The sequence below is a fragment of the Sinocyclocheilus anshuiensis genome, unplaced genomic scaffold, assembly GCF_001515605.1.
Source record: "Sinocyclocheilus anshuiensis isolate Anshui unplaced genomic scaffold, SAMN03320099.WGS_v1.1 scaffold267, whole genome shotgun sequence".
In the NCBI taxonomy this organism is placed as follows: Eukaryota; Metazoa; Chordata; class Actinopteri; order Cypriniformes; family Cyprinidae; genus Sinocyclocheilus; species Sinocyclocheilus anshuiensis.
Window position 1 is genome coordinate 2,811,682 of NW_015552637.1, and position 17,702 is coordinate 2,829,383.

At 36.6% G+C, this 17,702-nt stretch overlaps 1 protein-coding gene across 1 annotated transcript in view; it reads left to right on the forward strand.

The window, feature by feature from the left end:
• The window catches only part of LOC107666740 (disintegrin and metalloproteinase domain-containing protein 22-like), a 66,529-nt gene that overhangs the window by 35,680 nt on the left and 13,147 nt on the right, over positions 1–17,702 (forward strand). The window contains exons 7-23 of the mRNA XM_016458173.1: positions 4,749–4,818; positions 4,982–5,052; positions 5,327–5,401; positions 5,529–5,600; positions 6,003–6,169; positions 6,260–6,344; positions 6,445–6,535; positions 6,662–6,713; positions 11,221–11,320; positions 12,082–12,153; positions 12,238–12,330; positions 12,416–12,496; positions 14,461–14,524; positions 15,527–15,632; positions 15,864–15,983; positions 16,058–16,226; positions 17,219–17,330. Coding sequence (XP_016313659.1) covers positions 4,749–4,818; positions 4,982–5,052; positions 5,327–5,401; positions 5,529–5,600; positions 6,003–6,169; positions 6,260–6,344; positions 6,445–6,535; positions 6,662–6,713; positions 11,221–11,320; positions 12,082–12,153; positions 12,238–12,330; positions 12,416–12,496; positions 14,461–14,524; positions 15,527–15,632; positions 15,864–15,983; positions 16,058–16,226; positions 17,219–17,330 — 1,600 coding nt within the window. The remainder of the gene's footprint in view (positions 1–4,748; positions 4,819–4,981; positions 5,053–5,326; positions 5,402–5,528; positions 5,601–6,002; positions 6,170–6,259; positions 6,345–6,444; positions 6,536–6,661; positions 6,714–11,220; positions 11,321–12,081; positions 12,154–12,237; positions 12,331–12,415; positions 12,497–14,460; positions 14,525–15,526; positions 15,633–15,863; positions 15,984–16,057; positions 16,227–17,218; positions 17,331–17,702) is intronic.

The following is a 17,702-nucleotide window of genomic DNA, read 5'->3' on the forward strand; positions in this document are numbered from 1 at the left end:
ATATATATTCTGAACCCCATGTGGATTTACACAAACTGAGAAAGTCAAAAAGTGTTACTTTGTGCCCCGCTTTCCCCTACCTCTGTAAATAAATACAATATAAATTCACGTCTCGCGCACTTTAATGCCCTTTGAATGTAACGTGTACGTTCCCTTGGAACTGGAATCATGGCGGAATTTCATGTGAAGTCCACTTCGCAGGGCACTTGCGGTCGAATAAGAACGCTTGAATGCTGCTGCCTGAACAAGAGACCTCCTTACTGAAGGGAATGTGTTGACTGGTGTCACTATCTCGCGAACGTGCCGGCGGATCTCCACCAAATTCTCCACCAATTCACCAAACTCCACCCTCTCGAACGCCACCCTCCGCGCGTCGGTAGCCCGCTGGGATCGCTAGATCGGTCGGCGCCGGACCGCGAATTTAACCAGCCGTAACTCCCGAACCCCGGGGGCTATCCACGCGGGGGTGGTCTCATTCGAAAGAGGGCCTCGAGACATACACTCGATTCGCATTCGAGAGGGTTCCTTGAGCTGAAGAGATCCCCCGAATTTGGTGCGGATTCGCCGTGCCGTTACGGAGATATGGCCGTTCAAAGTTTCAATGGTTTTCCATAGACTTAAGCTTTAAAGCGTTTCATCCAGGTCGCCAGTAGCAAACAATGGAGCGCGCTCTGCTGGACAAACTAAGTAATTACACTATTTCAAGCATTTTATCTGCACTATATGTTCTGTAAAAAAAATGTTCATATCGGCAGCATATTCGCCAATACCAATATATCGGCGACTGGCTCATATCGGCCGATAATATCGGCAAAACGATATATCAGTCGGGCTCTAATTGAAACGCACAAGGGGTGTAACGGTACACGTATTCGTACCGAAAATTTTCAAAAATCAAACAAATCGTTCCATTTTTTCAGGAAATTCAGACAATAAATGCCGATGTGGTGAGACATATCGCCATAGCCAATACTTAAGGTCTTTGCACACTGAGTCCGAAATTTTTGTATGCGTTTTTTCGTATTCGTCATCCTTTCTTAACAAAATTATTGTTACGGATGTGAAAATACATATGATGGACGAAAGTTTTGGAGGCAGTGTGTAAACGTGATTGACACAAGGTGAGGTCGTATTTATTTTTTAACGTGCGAAAATTTCGGATAAGAATTTCTGACTCTGTGTGCAATGACCTTAATGCCTCAGTTCTAACGGCAGTGCGGACCGCGAGTGAGCGTGATCACGCCTTCCTCTTTATTACTAGTTTTAATGCGAAATATACATGAATGAACAACCCCTCACATAATCGCTCAACTAATGTTTCAACCGCAGAAAGACATCATTAAAACAGCTTGTAAACAAAATGTCATGTAGCGTTTCATTTACCTAGGCAAGTCATCAGTGTCTACAGCTCGTTATTTGCTAGCGAAATGAAGTCTAGAGAATAATTGAAACGCACAACATCTCCATGACATAGTGACAACACTACAATTCACCTCACCCTCTTTCTTTGCAATATGCCTTTGGGCAGGCATTATGCAAATGTTTCAAACTGTGATGTAGATGTTTGCGGAAGTAATATCTGGACTTTAATCAATGCGTTTTAGGCAGGTCTGGAACAGTGTTCTCTGTTAGCTAGAATAAAGCCCTTTGTGGAAGACTTTGAGCTTTGTAACGTTGCAGATTTTATACATAAACAGATACATTACACAATAAACAAAAAAAAACATTAAAAAGCATCATATGGACTCTTTAAAATTAAGCCATTAAAACACAATTAAAATGGAAAACATGGAATTTGGGAGGAAAAGACATTTGGGAAAAAGAATACAGCTTTCATAGGGCCTTATAAACTGAGAAATAAGGTCAAGGAACCCATCATGAGCACCTACCAGCAGGTAAACAGAACTGCAGCAGTCTGAGGTCCAGCTGGTCTACTTTTGCGTACCAGTCTGAATCAAAGTAATAGCAACCCGAAGAACCATCACGCAGCACACACTTGGTCCACAGGCCGTCGTACACGGTCACGTTTTTGGCATTGCGGTTGAAGGTGAGCAGGCGGGTGGTTCTCCACTGGGGAATAAGCGTGGCGACGGTCAGACCGGCCACCGACAGCATCGCGATGATGAAGGCGAAAGCATTGGTGGCGTGAATGTCACGACAAGACATGGCTGGAGGCTAGAAAAACTGGAACCTTGTGGGGAAAGGGACACAAAATTACATTTTTAGACAAGGAGTAAAATGTGACCCTGGGCCACAAAACCAGTCATAAGGGTAAATTTTTCAAAATTTAGATTTATACATCATCTGAAAATTGAATAAATAAGCTTTCCATTGAGGTATGGTTTGTTAGGATAGGACAATATTTGGCCGAGATGCACGTATTTGAATATCTGGAATCTGAGGGTGCAAAAAAAATCTAAATATGGAGAAAATTGCCTTTAAAATTGTCCAAATGAAGTCCTGAGCAATGCATATCACTAATCAAATATTAAGTTTTAATATATTTACGGTAGGAAATTTACAAAAAATCTTCATGAAACATGATCTTTACTTAATATCCTAATGATTTTTGGCATAAAAGAAACATAAGAGACCCATACAATGTATTGTTGGCTATTGGGTTTTACATTTACATTTAGTCATTTAGCAGACGCTTTTATCCAAAGTGACTTACAAATGAGGACAATGGAAGCAATCAAAATCAACAAAAGAGAAATATGCAAGTGCTATGACAAGTCTCAGTTAGCCTAACTCAATACACGTAGCAAGGTTTTTTTTTTTAATCGTATAATAAATTTAAAAAACAGAGAATAGAAAAAGAATAGAGCAAGCTAGTGTTGGAGGATTTTTTTTTTTTTTTTGCTTGTTGTTAATCGTATAATAAATAAAAGAAAACAGATAGAATACAAAAAGAATAGAGAAGCTAGTGTGTGTTTTTTTTTTAAAGAAAAACAAGCAGTTATTAAATGGAGTGCAAGAATAAAAGTTTTTTTTTTTAAGAATAGAATTAGAATAGAGAGTGCTAGAGTTAAGAGATAAAGATGGATAAATATTAATATTGTATAATAAATTAAAAAAACAGATAGAATAGAAAACGAATAGAGCAAGCTAGTGTTGGAGGATTTTTTTTTTTTTGCTTTTTGTTAATCGTATAATAAATAAAAGAAAACAAATTGATAGAATACAAAAAGAATAGAGAAGCTAGTGTAAGTTTTTTTTTTTAAAGAAAAACAAGCAGTTATTAAATGAATAGAGTGCAAGAATAAAAGTTTTTTTTTAAGAATAGAATTAGAATAGAGAGTGCTAGAGATGTTTTGTGGTCCAGAGTCACAAATGAAGAGAGAAAAAGTGACATATTTTGAGTCATTTGATTTAGTTTGCTGTATGTATGTATGGAAACATAGAAAGTGTACTTAAGTCTTACTGTAATGTCCACTCCTTCACAGACATACAGTAAAGATGAGTCAAAACCCCGTTAAGTGCTGATGCATTGCTTAAATATGTGTCGTGTTAAGTATAAGTGTGTGTATTAAGCATTAATGTATCTAATTGTAAGTGTATGTAGACTACAATAAATGTCTCTGTGTATATGTACAATAGGCATGTGCACTGTTTATATGGAGGGTAATAAATGTACGTCTCTGCGTAACGTCTCTCATTACAACAATAGATGTCAGACAATCGCATCTCTGTCAGGAGTTTCTTGCCGTCTCTATCAGAAGCGACATAAAGTTACATTTGTTGTGTTTTCACGAGCTTGTAATTGGTGTTTTGATTTACGGTTTGTTTTAATTCCAGATGTGGTTTAGTAATGTTTTATTCAAGAGTATATTCGAGCGCCAACAAGCTAATCTCAGCTAACGGCTAACATTATGATACAACCTGTTGCGCTTTGGTTTCATCCGAGTGACGCTGTCAGGACCAATATATCGCGCACATACCTGATTAACAGTAAGCTTCAAAGGACTGTCACTCTTTTGGTGATATAACGGTCATTTTCTCACAGATTCGGTGATTTTCTGTCCGGTTTCGTCGTGTAGTTTTGTGTTTGCGACTCTTCAGGAGCGCGCGCAACCTCACTGAGGGTGCGGCGTGACGTCACATGCGCGCTCACTTAGTATAACGTAAATAAACACAAAGCCAGGATAATTATTCCAATTAACAGCGTGCGAATCATACCGTGGCCTTTTCAACGACACAGTCTGTGTGGAGCTTCGTCTCAAGCAAATCACGTGGTTGCATATTTCAAAACGTTCAGTTTCCACTTATCCATCTTATCTTTTTCTAAATTGTCAACTATTTCTTCACAATAAGCTAGATATCACACTTGTGAATAGGGTAGTCATATTTTTTTTTTAAGTCAAATTCTGTATAAACATTTTAAAAAATATATTTTGGGTAAAATTAATGCAAACAACAATACTGTAACAAACTGTAAAAAATATGAAACAGTTGTTCAGGCCTACAAATATTGTAATTAATACATTTAGAACTTTTAGACAACAAATTGGCTCAATAAAAATGTGACTGGCTTTATTATAGATCACCGATTCTGTGAAAAAATGACCGATATCACCAAAAGGGTCCTTTGAAACTTACTGTTAAACTAAGACCATTTAGAAACTCCTGACAGAGATGTCTCTTTCTTATACAAACTGAACAATGTGTCGCATCGAACTCACTAAGTGTTATGTAGGAGTGTTTGACACTTATGAATCATATCATTTCCTCGCATTCTTTCCCTGTAGGAGGAGGTTCACGTGCACATGATTTATCAGTCTCCTGGTTTGGACCCCCCAGAGGACTTCATTTCTGCAGGTATGAACCATTCTCATGTTCAGATTTAAAGTATTATGTATATAGCATGAGTACACTATAAATTAGAGCCCATGGGGGATAATTAATAAAGCTGAATGAGTTAGATCTGTGTGCATGCACTTCATGCTCAACTGTCCATACTGATAGTTAATATTTGTTTAAGTTCACCTGGCAGAGTCACCGTTCCAGAACACTCCACTGTCCAGTGCCGCCCACAGAAGGAAAAAGAGACAGGTGTGTATACTGTCTCACAACACTCATGGCTCATGGTTTGTGTTTGTGGGTGTGTGTATCTGTTAAGCTTTGACTGTCTGATGTGATTTCATTGCTGCTCTCTTTCTGTCTTTCTTTTCCTCCCCATCTCTCCTACACTCATGAAATATTTACAGCAGGGCTGTGAACTCTTTATAGCACTAATGTATAGATCAGCTGTTTCTCTGCAGTAAGCATGTTTTTCATGCGGCAGGGTGATGATATAATATTATGCACTGTCAAATTCCACACACAGATAGCACGAAATCCACGGAGTGTTGCAGATGAGACCAAATTTATAGAGCTGATGGTCATAAATGATCATTTGATGGTAAGATGAGTAACAGTCCATTATTCACATAATTAACTAACATATTATTAACCAATTTATTATTGGGTTTTTTTCTTATGCCTGTAATGCATTCATTTTATTATGTATTCGCATTAATTTTTCTCAGTACAAGAAACATCGCCTTTCCGTTGGACAGACAAATAACTACGCTAAATCTGTTGTGAATATGGCTGATCTGGTAAGTTGCTAGTAATGTACATTTCATAGTCTTCTTTGAATAATTTTAATAATACATAATTTGTATAGCCATTAAACAGAAGGCTGATCCTCATGTAAGACAAATAGGCCTTGTACAGTCTGACAGTCACATCATGAGCTGCTTTATTTGCTTGTTTGTCAGACTCTGTGCCCTTGACAGTCACATAAACATCCCTCCATTTCTCTCTCTGTGAGAGACAGTTGGCATTTCTCTGCTTTAGCCTGTTGTTCAATATGTCAAACTGAGCTCTAGAATGAAAAACAAAAAAGATCCATCATTCTGCAGTCGTCACGTGTGTCTTGTGGATTCAGATTTACATGCAAGAGATGCAATTCTTTATTTACCTGTTGTTAATAAAATAATTTTTGTTTGTATCTGCAGTACTTCAAAGAGCAAATCAACACTAGAATTGTTTTGGTTGCGATGGAAACGTGGGCTGCGGACAACAGGTTTAACATCAACGACGATCCTATGGTGACATTACGAGAGTTTATGAAGTACCGAAGAGACTTTATTAAAGAAAAGTGTGACTCCGTTCACCTTTTCTCGTGAGTTATCAAGAAAACACACATACAGAAAACATTAGTTTTTTGATCAAGTGAAACAGCATTTCTAATAAGTTTTCTCTCTGCATCCAGGGGCAACCGTTTTCATAGTAACTGGGGAGGAGCCTCATACATAGGCGGAGTCTGCTCACTCACTAAAGGAGGCGGAGTCAATGAGGTTAGTGGTTATGGTTATGCAACTCTTTTAACTAATGAATATGAATTTGTATGTCAAGTCTCAAAGGCTATTATTTGTTTGTTTTTCTCAAATTTGTTAGTATGGAAAGACTGAAGAAATGGCCATAACTCTCGCCCAGTCACTGGGACAAAATATCGGCATCTTTTCTGATAAGAAACGCATTTTAAACGGTGAGTGTTCTCGTTTCCTATTCTCACTTTTATATTTTTCATGTGCGTGCTTTGGCAGTAAACACAGCAGTACTCACACATACAGACTCTCATAGTATGCCACTGTAATCCGTCTTTCCCTCACAGGGGAGTGCAAGTGTGAAGATAAATGGTCTGGCTGCATAATGGATGATGTTGGGTAAGTTTCTAATAAAGCAGATTTCCCAGATTTCCTAACACACACACATAACTCACTTAAGTTTTGAGACCCTTTTGGAAATGCATATTAGTCTTACTAAAACAGCCTGTCATGCTTTGTGCTGAGTCTATGTTCCTGTGTTTTGTTGCTTAAATAACTTTAAATTAAATGCAGTCAAAGTAACAGTGTTTGAAATTTGTGCCACTCACTGATCCATAACAGTTTCTGTCACGTCAGATGTTGTTAACGCAGCCAGTGAGAAGCTTTGAGACACTAATTTTCATGAATTCCACTAGGTGGCAGTAAATAATTTGGCTTCTCAGCCAAAAAAGTCTCAGTGCTTACTCATTTCTGTGTCCTGTTTTCATTTTCACGGGAACCTCACAGACTGTTGATGGGTGGGCAAATTAGCATTACAATCTGTGAGGGTGAATCTCACAAAACCTTGCACAAAATATGCACATTTCACCCTAAAATCAATTCTTATTACTGTAATGTGCCAAAAATAACCTCGTTCTTATTTAATAATTATGATATAATTATATAATTATTAAAATAAACATTTATTAAAATATTAAATATTTATGAAATTATTTTTATATAATTATTATTTATTTACTTTGTCATACATAATTTGTGCTGCCTTAAATACATTTTTATTGTATTACAGTAATAAGAATCACAATTGAACATTACACAAAAACTCCAGGTTACATTCAGATTAATGTAAATGTTCATAATTATCATAAAAAAATTCACTGCACAAATAAAACTTTATAATCATAAAAAATTCTGTTTTCTTTATGCCAAACATTTGTATTTTTATTTTGATATTGGGGTGAAATAGAACATTTTTGTAAGATTGACATATGAACTCCTGTGTAAAATTAGAGCATGATATCCTCAAAATGTCATGAGAAAGTGTTATTGATCATTTTAGTCCAATTTTCTCTGTTTGGCTCTCCACTGTTGACATTTCACATGTGGATTTTGACATTTCACTGTTCATGTTTCAAATTTGCACTGGCTCTTTTTTTTTAGCAGTCTAATATTCATAAACAGTGTTTGTCAGTGTCAAAGTGAAAAATTGTCTTATAAGAATAGCAAACCACAACTCATAATTAGTATATATGCTTAAAACATTCAGAAATGTTCACAGTGGTCGTTCGAGAAATGCTGTGATGTGAAGTGATCAGATACGTGTGATGCGATAGGTGTTTGCTCATGTCACAGTGTGCGTCTGTGTGTGTTGGTTTGTCTTTATCCGTGTGTTTTAATACCTTTTGCGTTTCCCCTCGATCCCGAATGGGACAGCAGGTGAGCAGGCGCTTGGCTGTGTCATGCTACTCGCTCGTGTCCTGTCGACCAGTCAGCTGCTGAGTCACTTCAGCCCCTCACTCCATCTAATAGCATTCAGTCAAGAGAGCGATATAGCAGAAGCTGCATTGTGTTGGAACATTCTGCAGTTTCCTGTGTGCTCTCTTTTTTACTGGTTTTTAATTCGGCTGATAGCTCATTGTGGGACACGTTTAGTTAAGAGAGGATTATTGGGTTCCTCTCAGTTTAAAGGGGTCATATGCATTTCAGCCTGATCATATTAGCTAAGATTTCAGTATTTTTCACCTCTTGGAATTAAACAGGCTTTTTTGGGTTTGCTGTCAGGTCCAATATTGTCTGAACTGGCCCATAATTAAATAAAAAGCCTTTCTGCAAAAAACAATCCACACCGAAATCAAGTTGGCGTCCTTGTGTGGTCATAACTATGAAGATTGCATAACTAGCTGTTTTTAGTTTCTTTTAAAGAACATTCTTTTTGGAATGTGGAGGAAGCTTTGAGTTCCAAAACTTGCAGTATGTAACTTTTTATAAAAGGAAAATTCGATTTTCCGTGATATGACCCCTTTAAAGTGTTTAAAAGTGTCTGCGGTCATTCACACTCAAAAGAACAGAACGATCATGATTTCATGCTAATGCCAAATGTCATAAAGCCTGTGTGACACACACACAGCCTACCTCTAAACACAAAAGTCTGCTTTTATAATACAATCAGATAATCAGAATTTCAGTGACAAAAGTGACTGACATCTCATCTGATGTTTAATGGCTTACTGACAGGACGTTAGCTGAAATTCACACCAGCACTCTCAGTGTGTGTTCACCCTCCGTCTTGCTGTTTGCTTAGCTTCTCAAATAAGACTTCTTCTCTTCACAAATCATGTTTCTGAACGCAGTCAGTAACTCCTCCTTTGGACCTCTAAACTGAAATATCATGTGTAGAAGATCAAAACCTTAGAGAAAAAGTGTTGTAATCACCACACCAAGCTAAGCACTTTCTCACTATCAGGAGAATATGGGACTATTGGGACAAAAAGTCCAAACTTCTGAGTATGAGAAAGTCCTCTGATTTCAACATGCACATATGATGTAGTTGGGTTGTTTTTGATATATATAGATAACCTTCATTTCCTGAAATGCACACAGCACACTCTCACGGCTCATGTTATTAACATTAGTATCAATGGCCTTTCAGACAGACACGCTCATGTCGATCTGTCTCTCCATTGATGGATGTTTTGAGAAGTTTCTTTTTCGTGCAGCCTGCATGTCCGATCTGATCCACTAACTCCAGTGTTAATGTGGCAGGATGTTTTGTGTTCTCTGTTTTCCCCCTTTAAGTGTGTCTCCCTGCTGTTAACAATCCTGTGAAAATGTCTGCAACACTTTAAAATTAATTACCCATGCTCAAGCAGGTAAGACAAGGTGCCCTGATAATCCAGGAACACACTCAGCGTCTGGTAAATGAAGAGTAATCACTCACACACGGCATAATGTGAGAAATGCACTTATTGATTCTCAGCCTCCGGTTAAGGCTTCTTGAAACTGCATTGTTGCAGATTGTCACAGATTGGAATAGTGCTTACTGCTTCGGAATGACCTCTGCAGGATATTGAGGGCAGCGACCCAGCCGATACAGGCTGAGCAGCGTTCATTGTTCTTGTACGATTTGAGCGTACTGCCACATCACTGTGTTTTCAAGTGGATAAACTGTGATTTGCATCTAAGGGAGGGTGTAGTGAATGGATAGATAAAAGAAGGAGGAAATAAAAGCTTTGAAAGTGTCATCAGGATCAGAGAGGATTCACTTAAGAGTGGTTGGGTATTTCAGACCAGGGTTTCCCAAACTAGGTTTATAGGGTTAGGGTGTTCATAAGAAAAGATGTAAAATAAATAAATAATATTTGCATGACCGTATTTTAGTGCATGACTAAAATATGGTCATGCAGAATAAGGCATTTGTTTACCTGCATATCCTGTGACCTTTAACCAACATCAGAGAACCATGAACATGCATATGTGTTGTTAAATTATTGATAATAAATTAGAATCTCAGGCGGTATTTCAAGTGAATGTTTTGGATCAAAAGGGGTTCATCTGACAAAAAGGTTTGGGAATCCCTGTTTTAGGGTGTAGATGTCTTCAATTTCGGAAACTTTGTATTAGGAGCACTTCTTGGGTTTATTTGCCTCTATGATGAATTGCTTGTTGTGCTTTTCATTTGTAATTCGCTTTGGATAAAAGCGTCTGCTAAATGAATAAATGTAATTGTAGATGTGAATTAATTTAGCAACTGTTACTTATATAGTATAATGCAATACACTACACGTCCACCTTGTTGAAAAGGTCAATATCTGCCTGTAAACACAAGGAAATGACTGATTCTTACAACCTATTTTTAACAAATCTGGTTGCTCTGGCCCTTGTGTTTGTTCGTAAGCTGTGTTTTATTGTTCTTTGTGTCTGAGTCTTGCCCTCTGCTGGTCTGAATGAAACCGAGTCAGTAGCCACTTAAACATTTCCCCATCTAACCAGACTGATGTTTACATTCAGCGTGACCAGTTCACATTAATCTTGTTCTCTATCCCAAGCCCATATTTATTAGCAATAATTTGCCCCCATGAGAACTTTTCAACAGTGACCATATTTACATGAACATTTTGTTTTGGAATTTGGTCATATTCTGATTATTTAGAGTATGTGTCATGTAAATGTGATTTAACTTGATTGTCACAAACCAATCTGAATAAGGCAGCTGGCATTTCCCCGTAATAATGATAAATGCTTTTTATTTGTAATTGGAATATCCTGTTCATTTACATACACTTATGGCCAAAGAAAAGAAATTCTCTGTTGGTAAGTGCCTCCAGTATTTCCACATAGGAGTAGTGGGAAAGAATCTGCATATCTTAGTTTATTTATAATATGATTACATGTGCAGCATTCTGGAATTGTTTTCAAAATAAGGGCTAGAATGCCTTAATCAGAAAACAATGTGCATGTAAACGTGGTGACAGGTAAGAATTGTTACTTTTCAGTTTAAGCTCTATGCGACTTTGATTAGCATTACAAACACTTTTTTTATAGCCTGTCTCAGTGGTTGTGTGAATCAAAGGGGGTGTAAATAAAATTAGGCAGTGTGACTCTAGTGCCTTGTGGTTCTCTCTAACAGCTTCTACTTACCCAAGAGATTTTCTGACTGTAATGTGGAAGAGTATCATGATTTCCTGAACAGTGGAGGTGGTGCGTGTCTCTTCAACAAACCTTCGAAGGTAAACCCACTTCAGTTCTGTCTGTGTGTTCATAGCAATCACTTTGCTTAGTACGTCACCAAACCCACACAGAATCTGCACCCACAGAACTCCAGAAAATGTGCCAAGGATTTCACAAAATTGAAATGCTTATCATTAGTTTAGGGTCAGGAAGATTTTTTTTTCAAAGAAATGTATATTTTTAATTCAGAAAGAATGCATTAAATTGATCAAAAGTGACAGTAAAACATTTTTATAATTGAAATTGTATTTCAAATGCAAAAGATTTCTATTTTAAATAAATGCTGTTTTTAACTTTATATTCAAAGAAAAAGTTACAAAAATATTAAGCAGCACAACTGTTTTCAACACTGATTATAATCAGAAGTTTCTTGAGCACAAATAAGCATATTAGAATGATTTCCGAAGGATCATGTGACACTGAAGACTGGAGTAATGATGCTGAAAATTCATCTTTGCATCAGGAATAAATTACAAAGGATAAATTTAAAGAGAAAACAGTTACTTTAAATTGTAATACTATTTCAGAATATTACTATTTTACTGTATTTTTTGATATAAGATATAAGCATAAGATGCCCTTTCATTCACTCTCATTGTCTCTTTTTAAATTAAATTTGTGCTGTATTATCATGACAAAAACATAGTGCCAAACTGTTTGCTTTTTAATTGCATATGAAAACAATATCTGTGTATAATAATAATAATAGTGCAATAAATGAACAAATACAAATGTGCGAAATAACATTTCTGTTTTGTAGCTCTTGGATCCTCCAGAGTGCGGAAATGGTTTTGTGGAGGCAGGAGAGGAGTGTGACTGTGGAAGCCCAGCCGTGAGTGATCTTACATCAACATCATGATCACATTAATCTGACACTGCTTATGTAATCTGTTTTTTTTTTCTTGTCTTTCTGCAGGAGTGTGCTAGAGAAGGAGAGGACTGCTGCAAGAAATGTATGTTGACTCAGGGAGCCAAATGCAGTGATGGTCTCTGTTGTAAGAACTGCCAGGTAGGCGCTGAGTTGTACAAGAAAACTCTGTAGCCTTCTGTTTGTGTGTGTGTGATTTTTAATGATTATTGTGCTGTCTCTGTAGCTGGAGTTTATGGGTGTACTTTGTCGTGAGGCTGTCAGTGATTGTGACATACCGGAAATGTGCACTGGGAACTCCAGCCAGGTGAGGGCACTGTTACGTACATCTCACAACACATCCTACAGCAGTAGAATTAATATATCAAAGGAATAGTTTAAAAAATAAAATTTGCTTAAAATGTACTAAATCTCAGACCATCCAAAATGGAGATGAGTTTGTTTCTTCATCTGAACAGATCTGGAGAAATTTAGCATCACTTCACAAATGGTTCCTCTGCAGTTGAATGGGTGCCGTCAGAATGAGTCTAAACAGCTGATCAAAATCACAATAATCCACATGACTCCAGTCCATCAATATATGTCTCGTGCAGCAAAAAGCTGTTTGTAAGAAACAAATCCATCAAGACATTTTTAACTGTTGCTTCTGACTAAAATACAAATCCTCTAGCCATAATATTTATTTCTTTAGGGAATAGGTTGTCTCATCTGAATCAGGAGAGAAATATGGAAGCTCAAGCACCGTTTACAAGTGAAAACAGTCCAAAAAAGTTTGTACAAATACGTTGGTGGATTTTGATGTGAGATGACAACAGAGGACAAACTTTTTCACTGATGGAAGCATTATTATGGATTATGAACTCCTATGTTGACCAGATGCAATGGTTAACACGCCTTAATGATGGATTTGTTTCTTACAAACAAGCAGCTTTCCGCTTAACAAGATATGGATTACTTGTAGATTATTGTGATGCTTTTATCAGCTGTTTGGATTCTCCTTCTGACGGCACCCATTCACTGCAGAGGATCCATTGGTGAGCAAGTGATGCAATTCTAAATTTCTCCAAATCTGTTCTGATGAAGAAACAAACTACTACATCCTGGATGACCTGAGAGTGAGTACATTTTCAGCAGATTTTCATTTTTTGTGCCATTCCTTTAATATCTTTATACCTTTTGGTTGCATTTAGCAGATAACAGCTGGGCAATAATATAGTTTACATTTTGCAACAATATAAGGAATCAAGCGGTTAATATATGCTACATAACATATCACTTTATGTGAGTAGAGTGTATATATGCAGGTAAAGGTTGTACTATAGGCTAAAGCTGTTAATGTATGCGAATAGAGTGCTGCAGCCATGATGTCAAAATCCAGAAGACTAATTCGTCTTGGGTTCCCATGAGATTTTTCCTATGGGTTTTTATAAAGGAGTTTTTCAATCCATGAATAAAATAAGGCGTGTGGTAAACTGCACACACTCACACCCCAATCGGTCTTATGTAGTTACTAAAAACATGTTTTTAAAAAGAAACATAACTGCTTAAAAAATTCATGTTTTCAGTATGGGTGTGTGTAATTTACTTTGTAGAGCAAAACAGCCAAGTATTGTCAATTTATATTTACCACAGATCTTGCTTATTATAAAAATAAATCTGGAAAGAACCCAAAGCTCTATATATAGAACCCAAAAGCTATATACTGAATATATATAGTGTTAAAATTATCCTTATTTGTCAATGCATATCAACCTTTGTCACAGTGTTGCCAAAGGGCAATCTACTTCAGCAAAGATGTCAGAAGACACAGCAGCTATAAAAAACCCTGTATTATTACCCAGAGATAGTTAGGAGAGACGGGTAAGCCAATGGATGTGAGAGAAAGAGTAGGTCAAAGTGGCTCAGAGGCCTAAAGAAGGTTGTAGGAGGCAGAGAAAAGAAAAGAGAAAGTGGGGGAGGTAGAGAGAAGTCAGGAGGCAGGATAGAATCAACAATGAGAGATACTGAGGAAAAAAATACACTTCAATACATTTGGATGCAAATGAGCAGCATTATATTAGAAAAACACATCCATGTGAGCGGGGGTTTCGTATTGATAAATAACTCTAGCACACAGGAGCTCTTCATTTCTTCTTTACTGCTGCTGCTGCCTCAGCGGCTGCTGCCTCGGCTTCTGTCTTCAGTCTCTCCTCGCTATTTATTATTTTATATTATTTCGATATGTCACTGTAACCTATTTGTCTTCATTTCAACTCATTCAACACATTTTAGGGAAGATGTTTCAATGGCAGGTGCAAAACCAAGGACAGACAGTGCAAATACCTCTGGGGAGAGAGTGAGTGACTGTTGTTTTAATATTATTTATAAGCCATTACATTGTTTATTATTATTTTGTTTAGTTTTTATTTTTAAAATTTTATATTTCATTTTAATTTTATAATTTTAGCAATTTTGTTATGTGCTTTTGTCATTTTTAGTTGAATTTGTTAGTTTTTATTAGTTGTTTTTAATAATATTTTAATGTGTTCATTCTTCTATTCTATTTGGCTTTAATTTATTTTATTAATTTTAGTACTTAAACATTGATTTTAGTTAGTGGTTCTGAGGTAATTATGATTAGTGTGATGTTTCTGTTTCTAAAGAAGCAACATCGGCTGATAAGTTTTGCTATGAGAAACTCAACATTGAGGGTACAGAGAAGGGCAACTGTGGACCTTCATCTGAACAGATCTGGAGAAATTTAGCATCACATTACTTTCTCACCAATGGATCCTCAGCAGTGAATGGGTGCCATCAGAAGTCCAAACTGCTGAAAAAAAAAAAAACTGAACAATTAATTTTTCATCATAATTTTTTGCACCTTAATCTTTTTAATCTGTTTAATGGCATGGCAGTCATTTGGTAATCAAGATATTGCTTCTGGTTCATGTCAAACACTTTGCATTATGGGATACACTGTTTCATTTAGTGTGCTCTGCTGTATATTGCACATTTCTGCAAATCTAGTAGGTCATACCGGTATTCCATGCATACATAAAATTCACATATCCTGCTATACCTGGTATATATACTATGTACTACATATTTTAAAAACAGTAGATAGTATGCCATTCTAAACATGCTTTAAAGTGTAAAACTAAATATATTCTTCACAGTGTCCTCCAAACCTGCACAAGATGGATGGGTACACATGTGAGAAAGACCAAGTGAGTTTTTATATATCAAATATCTATTCTATTTGGCTTTAATTTATTTTATTAATTTTAGTACTTAAACATTGATTTTAGTTAGTGGTTCTGAGGTAATTATGATTAGTGTGATGTTTCTGTTTCTAAAGAAGCAACATCGGCTGATAAGTTTTGCTATGAGAAACTCAACATTGAGGGTACAGAGAAGGGCAACTGTGGACGAGATAGAGACACCTGGATTCAGTGCAAAAAACAGTGAGTTTGACAGTCATACCACACTGATGGGAAACTAAATAACAGGCTTTCTATACCACAAAAAGTGTATGTGTATGTGTATTAATACATAATAGAAATTCCTATGAATGAATATGAACTTTTCCAGGCTTGCAAATTATGCTTTTCCAATTTTTTTCTAGTTTATTATGGAATTACCTTAGTTTGATGTGCTCTATCTAGATTAAAACGTGTGCATGTGTGTGTATTTAGGGATGTACACTGTGGATACCTGCTGTGCTCCAACATTTCTCCTGCACCCAGACTAGGAGAGTTACAGGGAGGATTGACATCTTTCTCTGTGGCCCAACACAGCGCCTCACTGGACTGCAGGTACACACACAAACACACACTCACTTTAGCTTTCTATGTGACTGATTTTCCTAAAGTGAGTTTGAATGTTTTAGTGGAGGGCATGTGCTGATTGACGTCGACACTGATTTGGGATACGTAGAGGATGGAACGGCGTGTGGGACGGATCGCATCTGCTTTAATCACAAATGCCTCCCAGTGCAGGAATTCAACTTCAGCACGTGCCCCGGCACCAACGAAAGGGTGATCTGCTCCGGACATGGGGTGAGAGATTGTGTGTGGTGTGAATTGTGACAGTTGTGTCACCCACTGATCCACTTTCAGCTAAAAAAATGTGCATACGCACATGTGCCAAATGCCATGAGTAAATTTAGAAGAAAATTGTAACTGCTTTATGATGTGAAATAGTATTTTCTTATGTATTGTAAAAATGAATGTGCCAAATAAAACTAAGTGGGGGGAAAATGACCTGACAGCTCTCAGTCAAACAGAGAAACTTCATATTGATAGAAAAAGAAACATCACGTTACTGTACACACTGTATACAACATACTATATAAAAGGCACAGCTAAATGTGACATTGTAGGGTAATGGGTTTATGTGAAGATTGTTTTAAGTTCACTTAAATTGAAAGTTACAAGAATTTTTTATGATCTGTAATAGTTTAGGGCTAATAGCACAAATTTTACAAGTAGCTGTATTTATATATATTTTTAAATCCAGAGGCATCAGTATCAGTATTGGTATTGTTGATACTGGCCTTCATTCATAATACTTAATAAAAAGTACAGAGTATAGTATAAAGATGCCATTAAACAAATATTTAAAATATACCATCTTTATATTATTTCTACATTAATTTGGAAAATAAGATTTATTGTGAAAATATATTTATTATTTACATGTTTTGTTAGATGTGGTTAATCATGAATTTTTAATGGATTGACAGCACTAATTTTAATTTTCAATATGGTTTATGAATGTATAAATAATAATAAAAAGACAATAATAAATTGTCAAAATGTAATAAATAAACTAACTTTTAAATAACATAAATCATACTTTGGGCCATACTCTTCCAAGTGCTATATTTATATTTGGTTAATATCAAATATTTGTTTAATACCCCTGATATGTAAATAAACAATTCAAGTCCCTGCATCTTCTTTTATTGTAGTGAAAGATTTAGTTAATTGCTGCTGTGTTTTGACTCGGGTATATAAATGGTTTATCTATGTGTGTGTTTGTGCTGTAGGTGTGCAGTAATGAGCTCAGGTGTGTGTGTGACCTGGGCTGGGCAGGTGAGGACTGTAACTCCACCTCTCCTCTGAGTTACCTGCTGGTGCGACCCACAGCCAAAACATCAGGTATGCCAAACTTTCACATTTGCTTCACAAGAGGATGACTTGCAGAACCAGTTCCACTGTTTGGAGATCCTTTACCAACACGCATTAAAAAAACAGCTTATGACACAAGTCCAAAAGAAGCAGACATCCAAGGCCTCCAGCTTAAAGCTTAAAGATCTGCCATGTCTAAGCATATTTCAAAAGTCATTTGTATAAATTGGATACATAAATCGATTTTACCACTAGTAAGGTGTTCTCTTAAGCACAATATACAGGGTTCCCACGCTTCTTGAAAGTACTTGAATTTCAGACATGTGGATTCAAGGCCTGGAAAGTACTTGAAAACAAACATAGGTCCTTGAAAGTGCTTGAATTAAATTTGAAATAAATTTT